Source organism: Seriola lalandi, unplaced genomic scaffold (genome assembly GCF_002814215.2).
Source record: "Seriola lalandi dorsalis isolate HSWRI2012SDOR001 ecotype SW California unplaced genomic scaffold, Sedor1 jcf7180002054585, whole genome shotgun sequence".
Classification (NCBI taxonomy): Eukaryota; Metazoa; Chordata; class Actinopteri; order Carangiformes; family Carangidae; genus Seriola; species Seriola lalandi.
The window spans coordinates 4,551,068-4,563,645 of NW_019525138.1; the positions used below are offsets into that span (position 1 = coordinate 4,551,068).

The following is a 12,578-nucleotide window of genomic DNA, read 5'->3' on the forward strand; positions in this document are numbered from 1 at the left end:
CTCCTGGTTCTGTTTCCAGACTTAAGAAAATCTAGACCATGACGGGAGACTTCGGCCAATCACAGGTGTTTTTCAGAGAGAGAGAGAGAAGAGCGTTCCTATTGGCTGTTCTACAAATGGAGATGCGTGTGCACGTCGATTCAAATGAACATGTGTCGATTTCGTCGAAGTGTTTCAGAGATGTGTTGTAGTGGTTGGTCGTGCAGGTAGATCTAACTATGAAAGACATATGAGGAATTTGCCCTGGTGTTTCGCTTCATAACAAACATAGTAAGAGTAAAAAATATAAAGACAGATAGAAAAGCAAGTGCTGCAGGTCAGACAGCTTAAATATAAATAGTAAAAAAAAATTAAAAAACACCTGGCTAAAGCTAATGCAGTTATAATACAACAGTCTTTCATGATGGTTACAATGTAAGAGAAGTGGATTCAGCTGTGTGATCACTGAATGATTTAGGGCCAAACCACATTTCTGGGCTCACATTGCTAAAAGATCAATTTTATCAGCGCAGAGAACAAACAACAAGAATAAATCTGGCATTGATTTTAATTGCAATCACTATCTGAACTGCAGTCAGCTGTTATCTGATTTCTGTGACGCACCATGTTAACAACCAACAGCAGAATTTTGTTTCCATTTCAGACACTTCCCTGTTGTTTCATTTCTATCTACATATCTATACGTTGTGAATACATTAGATTGTTGTTCATTTCCCAAGATTTCACAAAAAATAGATAATTCTGTGTTTTGCAGAATAACAAACCACTGAACAAACTGTGAGGATTTGAAAATAATCAATAATGTATAATATGGCAGATGTAGGATGATCTATATCTCTGATTGGCTACTCCTCCTCTGGTCACACATGCTCTTTACTGTGACTTTTACACTTGTCGTATCACTCACACTTTGGTGCTTTAGTCACGTCTCACATTTGCTTCCTTCACGTCTGATAAACACGGGCCCAGATCTGCTGCTCCGTTATGAACCATCTCGTCCTCTCAGATCTTCTGGGGCAGGTCTCCTCACTGTCCCCAGAGACCGAGCTCAACCAGGGAGAAGCAGTGTTCGGTTTCCATGCTCCACATATCTGGAACAAACTCCCAGAAAACTGAAGGTCTTATACAACTTCACTTCTTTTAAATCAGGGCTCAAGACTTTTCTGTTTTACTGCAGTGAACTGTAACTGCACCATGATTTTTATTCCAGTCTGTTTTATTCTATTTTAGCTTAATGTGTCGGGACTTTGAATTGAAAGGCGCTTTAGAAACAAACTTGCCTTGCTTTTGTATAATGTAACACAGTTCAGCAACAAACTGCAGCCTCCAAATGTTTCTCTCTGAAACAGTTTGAACACAAACTGAACATTATAACCTTCATGAAGGAGGATTTATTGCAGGACTGTTGTATTAGTTTTAGCCAGGTGTTCCTAATAAACTGCTAACTGAGTGGATATCACATCAGAAACGAGCAGTTGTGGCGCAGTCAGTTTCATCCTCCACTGGTTCACATCTTCAGTTTGATGGTGAAGTCCGAGTCTGATCTGCTGCAGTGCTACCAGCCACGGCCACAGACGACGTCCCCTTCAGTGTGTGCAGTCACAAGAGGACAAGATGTGTATCACATGTACACTGAAGGGAAGAGTGTTTACACCTTTTCTGAACGGCCACAAGGTGAAAAACCTGCTGTCATAACCTCCTCCACCTCGTCAACCTCTCCAAGAACGGAGGGTGTTTTTGTGCTTTGTAACAGAAGAAATCATATATAAATGGTCATGTGTAGAAAATAAAAACACAGCTTGAGACAGTAGTTCAAACCCTGAACACCTGGCCAATTTCACAGTGGGTTCTTGGAAAGTTATAAAAAAATGTCCTGACACATATCCTTCCTACTTTTACGTCAGGAAGTTGTGGGATGAAGAGATTTAACAGGTGGTTTTACCATCCAAAAAGCATGTTTGCATTAAGCTAAAGGTTCATTTTATGTCTTTATGGAACATATGCTGTGTGAGTATTGTGATAAAATCAAGTGGCAACCTCCAGGGCTGAAAAATAAAGTATAGTTATTAGTTAGTTAATAATAGTTCCTCTAATGACCAGTAGAGTCTGGCTCCAAAAGTGAGTCAATCCCCATACACCCCCATGTTAAAATGTCCAACTTTACAGCAGAAATAAACAAACATTTTTGGATTATCTGGGAGTTAAGGGCGGAGTCAGGCACTGCCAAGATGGCGACAGCGGTTCAGCCCGCTCTTCAGAAACCTATGGGTGACGTCACCGAGGCTACGTCCATCTTTATTTACAGTCTATGGTTAAAATAGACCTGAAAAAATCCAAACCTATTCTTATTTATTGTACTGTTGGTCATTTGTTTACCTAAAAACAACCTACCATAATGGCCCCTGCAGGACGACTGCTTTCTAAAATGTGTTTTACAGTAAGGCAACACTTTTACACTGGTGCTGTTGGGAACCTGAGATCCCATTCATTCAAGTAGAAGAGAGTCCACATCACTGAAGCCGTTTCTCTGACAGTGAATGTGTTTCAGATGTTTGTTTTGAGCTCAACATCTGTGACAGCTTTTATTCATGGCTGTTTTTCTCTCTGGATAATTTCTGCCAGAAAGACGTCAGAAGACATTGTGAAAACGTTTTCATTTATTTCCTCTGTGGCGGAAAAACCTGTTACACAGGCTTTCAGAAACTCCACACTCGTAGGCCTGATTACCTCTGACAGACTCGCTATAAACACTGAGAACACTTGTTAGCTTAGTTATGTTAAGGCTACAAACAACCCACAATGCAACATAAAAATATAGTTAGACTTGTAATCTAGTTAAAAGTTGTTATCTTATTCTTAAATATGAGAAAACGCAGACTTTTTTTTTAACCTAATTTCCAGGGTCGATATAGTTTGATGACATTTTCCTGACAAGCCACCTCTTGTGGCCATGAGAGTATTTCTGTCCAATCTTAGAAGCAAAAAACACAAAACCATGACCACCATCTTTCTCTAACCCCTACCAAGTAGTTTTAGTTGTTTAAAATAATACAAATATCTCTATCTTTTTGGAAAGCCATGACTTATATAAAGTATGAGAGCTTGTTTTCAGAAACCTCTATCCCTGTATCTATTATAGAATTGATGTGGATTCATTACTCAGACAGAGAAAAGAGTTGGTGTTGTTGGTATCCAGATACCAGACCATCTGTCCACTACAGACTACACTACAGAAAGAGTTAAAGTTTGAGCTGCTGCATCAAAATATAATGAATGGGACAGATGACGTGTTTCAGGGTGGGCGGGGCGGGGATTAAACGTGCCCACATTTAATCTTGGCGTAGACACCAGTAGGTTACATAAATCCACTTAGAGCCCAGATTACTGTTGGTAGTGTGGGGGAAATCCGATCACAATGGATATCTGAGTCACAGACAGTGGTCTTAGAGGAAGATGTTCTGTGTTCTGTGTAAAACCAGAACGCCTCGTGTAGATGCTGCATGTGTGAGTGTGTGGATGTCTCCCAGTATTCATGTTTCAAAAACCAGAGGAGGGGCCAGAGGAATGGCATGGGGTGGCACAGCCCCCCCTGGGATCTGATTGGCCCTGGTTGGTGCCCCCCTGCTGGAGTCGGAAGGTGATGATTACTGGCTGAGAACATTATTGTTGGACAGTCAATCAAACGACCTCAAACACATGACAAATGACCAAACAGACACTGGACTACCACAGAGGACCGATAACAACTATGACAGGATGCAAAATGACCACAAATAGATGCAAAACAACTACAAAGATACACAAAATAACTTTAAAAAGATGCAAATTGACTACAAAGAGATGCAAAATGACTATAAAAAGATCCAAAAACGACTATAAAAAGATGCAAAACAACTATAATGGGACAACAATTGACCACAAAGAGATGAAAAATGACCAAAGGAGGTGGAGAACTGCCACCAAAAGATGCAAAGTAAATACAAAGAGATGTAGAACAATGCGGCCTTGTGGTTTCTGGACCGTCATGCTCATGTGTCGACTGAATGCGACGCCTGACAGCATGTTGACAGACAGACGGACAGACCACCTACTGTGATAGTTCCTGCCACAGTAAGTCCAGGACCGCATTTTGCCATGATGGCACACACAAAACGAGGGACCAGGTCTTCCAATGTGGCTCTGAACACTGCTGTTTGAACATTGTTCCTGTTCAGAACCACAGCAGGAGTCAGCTCTAAGAAAAACTGAAAAATGAAAGAGGATTTCAGTCTTTTAAGTCTCTTCTCTTGTCCAGAAAATACTGTTTCTGTAAACACCCACAAAACTCATTATGTCTTTCTTTTTTTTTTTTCCCTGCAGAAAAAAGGCAAGATGCACTACCAGATAGCTGTGATCATAAACTTCCTGGGTCACTGCATCTCCATGGTGGCTCTGCTCATAGCCTTCTTCTTATTCTTGTGTTTGAGGTAAGTGTTGGTCCCACTGCCGCCAGTCCACTGATAATCCCGAAGACATCCTTGATGTGACAGAAACGTCAGTATTCTCATGATCCCTCGTTCAAAGCGCCTCTCGTTCTTATTCAAAAACCGTTTGGTCATGGGATGAAACCTTCCCTATCTCAATTCCGCAGATGTAAAAGGGTTTAGACGCCCGCAAAAACTAGGGCACGTTTCCCCCCACAAATGGGAATAATAGACCCATCTCGTAAAGCGGCGGAAACCTAAACAGTCTTGTGGAGGCCTGCTGGGATGACTGGTGGAGCTGGAATGGGTTTCTCTGACAAACCGGAGTGAACCGCGCGTTAACGAGAGAAAGGTCTTAGCACCCTCAACAGCCGGGGCCGTTATCGATCCCAGAGACACCCCCGGGGAGTGAGAAAAGCGTGAAAGGCTACAGAGAGACATAATAAATAGAAGCTGTACAGGACAGCGTTTATGCACAACCCATGTTTGTGGGCCACAAGCGGCTCGGACAGGGAGGCAGGCAGGGAGGACAAGTGTCGGCCAGCAGCTAAAAATGGCATCAGGGTAGTGAAGGAGTTTGGCATTTATTACTCAGCTTCTCCTCTTTGTAATGAGATTGAGAACCATTTAAGGGAAGGCTGCTGCTGCTGCTGCAGCTGCCGGTGTGATGGAGAGAAAGGCTGACACTCCTGTTCAGCGTCGTGGAACTGGAAAGGAAGAAGAGACAAAGGGATCACAGAGGAGAGGAGGGAGAGCGGGACTTTGAAAAGTTCAGTCACAGAAGAGCATCTTTATCTCCGAAGATCTGGCATATTCCTGACTGAAATCCCACTGTAGCTTCCACTATCAGGGTTTTCTATCCTCCACACAGAAGCACAGGTGTCCTCTGGGTAATTTAACAATATCACAGGTTCATGTTGTGGAAATCAGCTTTGAATATTTTACTGTGTGTTTGTGAAATTGATTTATATGGAAATGAACAACATTTATATATTTATATTTCATTCACACATCAGTGTGCATGGTACCATGCAAGGCTCTCGTCCAATCATTAATTGCTCAAGGACTCTGTGACACATGGGCAGGAGGAGTCAGGGATCAAACGACCAGCCCTGAACTTAGAGAGTCAGTTGTTTTGTACAAAATCAAGAAGCTAAAACTGAATGAAACAATTGGAACCAGTAAAGTGATGCATCGTTTTCTTTTGTCAGCTGTTTTTTCTGACACACAACCTGGTTCATTTCCTGGTGCACACCTTCAATTGCTTTGTTTTTTTACGGTTGCGATGCACATTGTAGAAAACTGTTTTAATGTAACAGTGAGTGACACCTGAGGGGGAACAATAATCCCCAGCGGTAAACAACTCTGTGCTCTCACCTGGTTGTCGCTCACACTGCATCAGGACATTGGCAGTAAAAACTTTCTCCTGTAGGGGGCGCCCTTTAAATTTCCTGAACTCCACTGGGCTGCACCGCTAGGTCCAACCCTGTCTCCTAGAAATTACGTTTGTATACGCTAAACCGCAACAGCAAAGAGGAAAATTATGTTTCTATAAATGTAATGAGGAAGTGTCCGTAAATACGCTAATACTGAACGCAGCAGTAACAGACAACAAACTTCTTCCTGCTAAAATGTCCAATCTTGCAGAACAACGTCCACGTGCAGTCGTGGAGGAATTCTTCACTCTTTAGGTCTCAACTCTCAGGCTTACAAGAAATATAAGTAGGGTGGCTGTGACAACACTAACACAGTCACGCTATCCCATTCCCCAATGGCAGTTACCACAACATCCAAGGTCGTAATGATGTCATGGACCGAGACTCCAGTCCAGTGAGGATCCAGGTACAGGATCAAGGACAGACTGTTCCCTTGAGATACAAATATATATATATATATATATATTATACAAAGGTGACTCGGGTGAATGTAAAGACTTGTTTAGGATCCAATGAGACCAACCAGAATCTTCACACATGGTGAAAGGAGTTTAAATGCTGCTCATCTCTCTTCTCCTGGATGCATCGACCGCCTCTGCTTAATCCATCTGGGTCTCCCAAAACGTCTTATTTCAGTGCACAAGATTTCCATCACTGTAGTGACTCCAGCCTCACTAAACTGGTGTATGGTTCTGTTCAGACCCTCACAGCTCTCGGCTCAGGTTTAGAAAAAGAACCCGATCTGGTTAATACAGAAAAAGTTCATGTGACTTTAAGATGCAACGTCTTTATTTACATTCAACCAAAACCAGCATCTTCTCTAACCTTACAGCTAAAGCTGAAGAGCTTTTCTAAACCTCAGCCTGGACTCTGGGTGTGAACCTGGTCTCTGGTGCGACAGTTCTGCACTTTCCATCCACCTCAAGCTCCTGGTCACTCCGCTGCTGCGTGACCAATGCCAAACCTGTTCATCCAGTCAGCAATTACATTTTCTACAAAACATATTTTCTGTTGTATTTTAGTTCTGTAGAAACATAATTTCTTGGAGACAGGGTTGCTAGGGTCCATTCACACACAAATAGCAGACAGTGGACATACTGTATGGGAAACAGTAACACTGAATATGCATGGAAACAAATGGAGCCTTATCTGAAAGCTCGAGTTATCTCCTCTCTTTGCAGCTCCATCTGCTGTCGGGGTAAAACCCTGAGAGGAATTTGATCAAACTGGTGATTTAGCAAACACGAGGGGAAGTAAAGTAATTTTCCAGCTGTAGACGAGTGTTCACCTTCACCCGCCCCTCCTTCACCCGTGCTGCTCGGTCAGGAAGAGGAAGAAATTAATAAATGAGGTCGCAGCCGTGCTCTCTGGGAAATGCAAACATGGGATTTTTGCCAACGGATATCCAAACACACACCTCTGACCTGTGATACCATCCACCTGCTACCTGCACACACGATGTGATGGGAGGGGCACGGTGCCTCTGAGTGAGACAAATATTCCACAGGGAGACAAGAAAGTGGATTCTCATGCCTTTATGCCTCTATTGTTTCAGGTCGTCCGTCCGTCCGTCCCATTCTTGTGGACATGATGTCTCAGAAGCGCCTTGACATAGCCTTGGCACAAACATTCACTTGGACTCAAGGATGAACTGATTAGATTTTGGTTGTCAAAGGTCAAAGGTCAAGGTCACAGTGAACTCACAAAACATGGTTTTGGCCTTGTGAATTCAATATCTCCGTAACGCCTTGAAGGAACTTCTGCAAATTTGGTAAAAACATTCACCTGGGCTGGAAGACAAACTGATTAGATTTTGGAGGCTAAAGGTCAAAGGTCAAGGTCAGTGTGACCTCACAAAACACTTTTTAGCCATTACTCTAGACTTCACACAGCAGTTGAATGAAAAATGTCACACAAAGGATTAATATTCTATATGGCTCCGTATAAACAGGGATGTAATGAAACTAGTCCGAGTGGCAGAGGGATACAACCACAGCAGATAATTCTAGTTATATATTATTTCTCAAAAATGCTTTTTTTCCTCTGACATATATGAAATAAAAAGCAACATAGCATTGAAAAAAGGTTGATTTTTAATGTCTGTTTGCTGCTTTTCACTTCAAAATGAAGTAAATTTATACTTTGATGCATATATCAAATATAAAATGAAAGACAGGAACATTATATAACATAAATAGACAAAATAATATACGAAATAACTATATATAACTGTAAAATAAAGCAGATTAAGGTATGTTACTATTTACTTATTACTCCCTTAACAATAACCAGCACAGTGAATGCAGCAGGGAACTTCACTGTGGTTTCCACAAAGACCTGTCTGCAGCAGCGCTCAGATTTCCTCTTAATTACCACACATCAGGACACACAGTGCTGGACCCACCGGCAGGATGCCAAGGGAAGTGAGGTCACGCAGCGTAATGAATGCAACTGTTTGCAAAAAAAAAAGAAAGAAAAGCCTCGTCTCCTCTCTGCTTCTGGCTCTGCAGCCTCTGTGACACTAATGAAAGCTCCACTAACATTGTGACAGAGTGTGGAGGAAATTAGCAGCTTGTTTGTGGGACAACAGGATTTATAAACCATACGTTTGTATGTTTTTGTCGCCTTGAGGCAGCTTCTTTTTTTTTCACATCTGTGTAATATTATAATTATTCCAAACTCTTTTTTTTTAGCAGCGTTTCTATGCAGCTGTTGTTGTGTTAATGAGGCTGCTATTTTCTGCTTGATAAAAATGTAAAAGAGACACAATAATATAAGAAAATTTTCGCTCATGCACGTTTGCTCAGTCAGCACAAAGCCAGTGCTACTGACTCCCATTAAAAAATTGATGCACGACTAAAAAATAAATCACGGCACTGATAACGCCGTCAGCTGGTGACAACAAACGAGGCTGTCACCGCGGCGGCCAAGGTTCACCATGTCCGTTCAGTCGTGTGCTTCTATTTCTGAGCGCTCGCTTCGAGGCAGTTGGGATTTTAATTGTATCCTGAGGTCGATTTATTTACAGCATTAAAAAAAAAAAGGACATGACACAAACAAGAGAGCAAACTGTGGGAATGAAATGTTACTTCATATTATATTAGGAGGTGAGGACAGTGGGGAGTGATGGGAAATGTAACTTTGAGGCTGCAGCTCTTCATTATTCACCTTCATCGTCTTTATTTTCAGTTTTTCCCACATTACTGTAAGGTTGAGCTCGTAGTGCAGAAACTGTGAGTTTAATGTCTTTGTTTAAAATACAGCAGAACACTCAAACGCAGCAGGAGCAGATACATAATTCACTTCTTCCCAGCAGTTTGCTCATGGGTTTGCTTTTACATCATCTTTTCTTTTCTTTTTTTTCATCTTTCCTCTCAGTGTGAAATCATCTTCTTTCCCCAGAGAACAGCAGGAGAGATATTGAAAAGGATTAACCCCCCTCTCCTCTGTTCTTCTTCTTCTTCTTCTTCTTCTTCTCACAGGAGCATCCGCTGCCTGAGAAACATCATCCACTGGAACCTCATCACCGCCTTCATCCTGAGGAACGCCACCTGGTTCATCGTCCAGTTGACCATGAGCCCCGAGGTGCACGAGAGCAACGTGGTGGGTGTCACGTTTATGCGCTTTATCTTCAGCAAAGATGAAGATGATGATGTTCTGTATCTCTCCTCCTGTCAAGTCAAGTGTAGAGCGCCCCGGTCACAGCGGTCGAGCAGGAACATGGGAGCAGTACATGGCTTGCAAGAAAAACTACAACTTACGATTATTTCCATTACGAAATAATCTTCTGATCACTTTCTGAATTAATCATTTAGTTTTTCTTAAATATAAAAATCAAAAAAATGCGGGAAAATATTCACCACAGTTTCCTAGAGTCGAAGTTTGTCGTCTTCAAATGTCTGATTCATCAACATATCAAAATATGACGTTTCCAACAACATAAAACTTAGCAAAGCAGCAAATCCTCACAGTGAAGAAGGTGTTTGATCAACTAATCGATTCATTGATCGGTGGTTTCAGCTCCAATCTCCAATCTTATCCATCTTGAAAATATCAGGTATCAAGTCAAGCAGGTAGTTATCACTCTTTAATGAAATCATTTTTTATTTTTTATTTTTTATGTGACTCACCATCTGCTGTCTTCTCAACCAGGAAACAGATTTCTAAGGTTTTGTTTCATAAAGCTGAAAAACTACCTCGGTGTCGTAAGTGTTTCTTCTTTGGCGGTGGAAAATGTAATGAGCAACATATTTCAGAGAAAGTTTTGAGAGTCAGGTGCTGGATTCATCAGCGACAGACGGGTGTCAGATTAAAGCAGGGAAGTGTAAGAGTGTATTTCAGTGAGATGTTGGTTTGACATGAGCAACAAGAACAGTTTCAGATTCTCTGGAAGGATGTTCCCTTGCATGTCCTTATATCTCTTAACTCATTTATTGAGGTTTTTCCAGCGGTGGAAGAAGAATTCAGATCCTTTACTGAGGTGAAAGTATCAATACAACAACATAAATCCTGCATTTAATTCCCGCTCTTATATGACCGTATTACAGGGTTTATATTGATGCGTTAAAGTTTAAGTATCATTGTTGTCGTGTCTGGTAAATTTTTGGGAAATTTTCTCTCCTCTTCGTATTTTTTAAAAATAATTGAAACAATTTAGGAGAATAAAAGGCATTTTTTTTGTCATTGCATTTCCAGTACAACAAAAACTTAACTTTTCTGCCTGAAATAAATAGATAAAGAGAAGCAGTAACAGTGTGCAGTGAAAAGGCATAAAAACAATAAATAAACATATAAAAAGGAGAAACATGACAAGGAACCTCAAGTTAACACTAATTAAGGGGTTGGAAACAACTGCCTTTATCTTGAACAATGTATTTTATAACCTCATCATTTCTTTTGTTTAGTTTTTAATGTAAAATCTTTATTCGTATATTGATGAGTATTTAGTACAGCTGCCAGATAAATGTAGAGGAGCAGAAGAAGCCTGTGTAGCCGATAAACATACCCAGATAATGTAACACAAAGCACTTGTAGCATGGTTTGAAAAAATGATGTTTAAAAAATGACAAGTGTTATTGATGAAAAACTGAACAGAGGTTTATTTTGTAGGTGTGGTGTCGCCTCGTCACCGCCTCCTTCAATTATTTCCACTCCACCAACTTCTTCTGGATGTTTGGCGAGGGCTGCTATCTCCACACCGCCATCGTCCTCACCTACTCCACCGACAAGCTGCGCAAGTGGATGTTCATCTGCATCGGCTGGTGTACGTACACTCACTGTTTCTCCTGCGCAGTTCACTTCTCCACAGCTGGATAAGAACTTGAACAGAAATCATTGGATGTTTCGAATATGCTAAGTTAGACGAGATGATCGAGACCGCTCTCGTGTGTGTGTCCTAGAGGAGGCAGTTAGCTTAGCTTAGCATGAAGACCAGAAGAAAGAGGGAAGCAGCTTCCCTGCCTCTGTCCAAAGTTAAGAAATACACCTACTAACATCTCTAAAGTTCATTAATGAATACGTTGTTTAATCCACACACAAACATGTGGTTGGGAGCTATGTGTCAGGCAAGCTCGATGAACTCATTAGTGAGACTTTTTTCCCTGGACTGCTGGACCACTTATCTTCTGGAAAAGAGCAGCAGGACCAAAGTCCATTTATAAATTGGCAATTGACATTTACAACGGCAGATACTATTATGGTATAATCATGTAGTAACTTGAGTTAACTGAGTGTGACCTGCTGTTGATAGACAGGCTACATGTTGATGGTAAGAGCAGTTCTGTTTGAATAAAGACTCTTGCATCAATGTGTCCTGTTTAAATCTAATGTTAACCTGGCTGTATGTTTATTTTCAGTAATAATACAGTTATAAATGCCATTAATAAGCACTTTCTAATATGTCATCAGGTTTTCAGTTATAAATGTTCGTATCACATGAATAAAGAGCAGTTATTAATATTAATAAATCATGGATTCTGCTCTCCGTCATGTCTGCAGCTGTCAATGTTAATAAATGGTCCAGATCCCTGCAGCCCTCTCAAGGCTGGATTACCACGTGGATAAAGTGGATAACTGCCCAGGAGCCCCACACCACTAGGGGCCCCAGAAGCCTGTTCTGGTGGTTAGGGTCCTGTGGATTTAATTGTATGATTGTGGTTTAGTGATTCAGCTCTTGACGAGGGGGTGCTATTAATCTCGGATGGTTTGTTGACAATGTGGTGTAGTGTTTTCCGTGTGTGCCTGTCTGAGCTGCGGACCAGGCTGTTATAGATGAGGTGTGTTTTGCTGCTCTCTCTCTCTCTCTCTCTCTCTCTCTCTCTCTCTCTCTCTCTCTCTCTCTCTCTCTCTCTCTCTCTCTCTGGAGGAGAGTTTGTTTCACTTTGAATTTTTGGAGCTGTCTGAGGAGAAACGGTCTCTGCTGGCCTTTTTGTTGGTGATGTGGTCAGTGTTGATGTTCTGGGTCTGGGTGCCAAGGAATTTAAATAAGTCAGAGATGGTTACGGGTTCCTCCTGCGATGTCTGTGGGGGGATTTGAGGGAGCCTGAGATGAGTAATGCGTTCTGGTGTTTTAGAAGTGTTGAGCAGGAGGTTGTTGTCATAGCACCCGGTGACAGCTCAGGCTACCTGTGCTAATTATGGTTGTGTCACCTGCATAGCTAGGGTGAAAGGACACATCCCC

General features: G+C 41.6%; 1 protein-coding gene across 2 annotated transcripts in view; it reads left to right on the forward strand.

Annotated features, from left to right (window-relative positions):
* The window catches only part of LOC111664297 (corticotropin-releasing hormone receptor 1-like), a 64,674-nt gene that overhangs the window by 36,951 nt on the left and 15,145 nt on the right, over positions 1 to 12,578 (forward strand). For both annotated transcript variants that reach the window (XM_023418825.2, XM_023418827.2), the window contains exons 6-8: positions 4,360 to 4,466; positions 9,382 to 9,502; positions 11,009 to 11,162. In XM_023418825.2, coding sequence (XP_023274593.1) covers positions 4,360 to 4,466; positions 9,382 to 9,502; positions 11,009 to 11,162 — 382 coding nt within the window. The remainder of the gene's footprint in view (positions 1 to 4,359; positions 4,467 to 9,381; positions 9,503 to 11,008; positions 11,163 to 12,578) is intronic.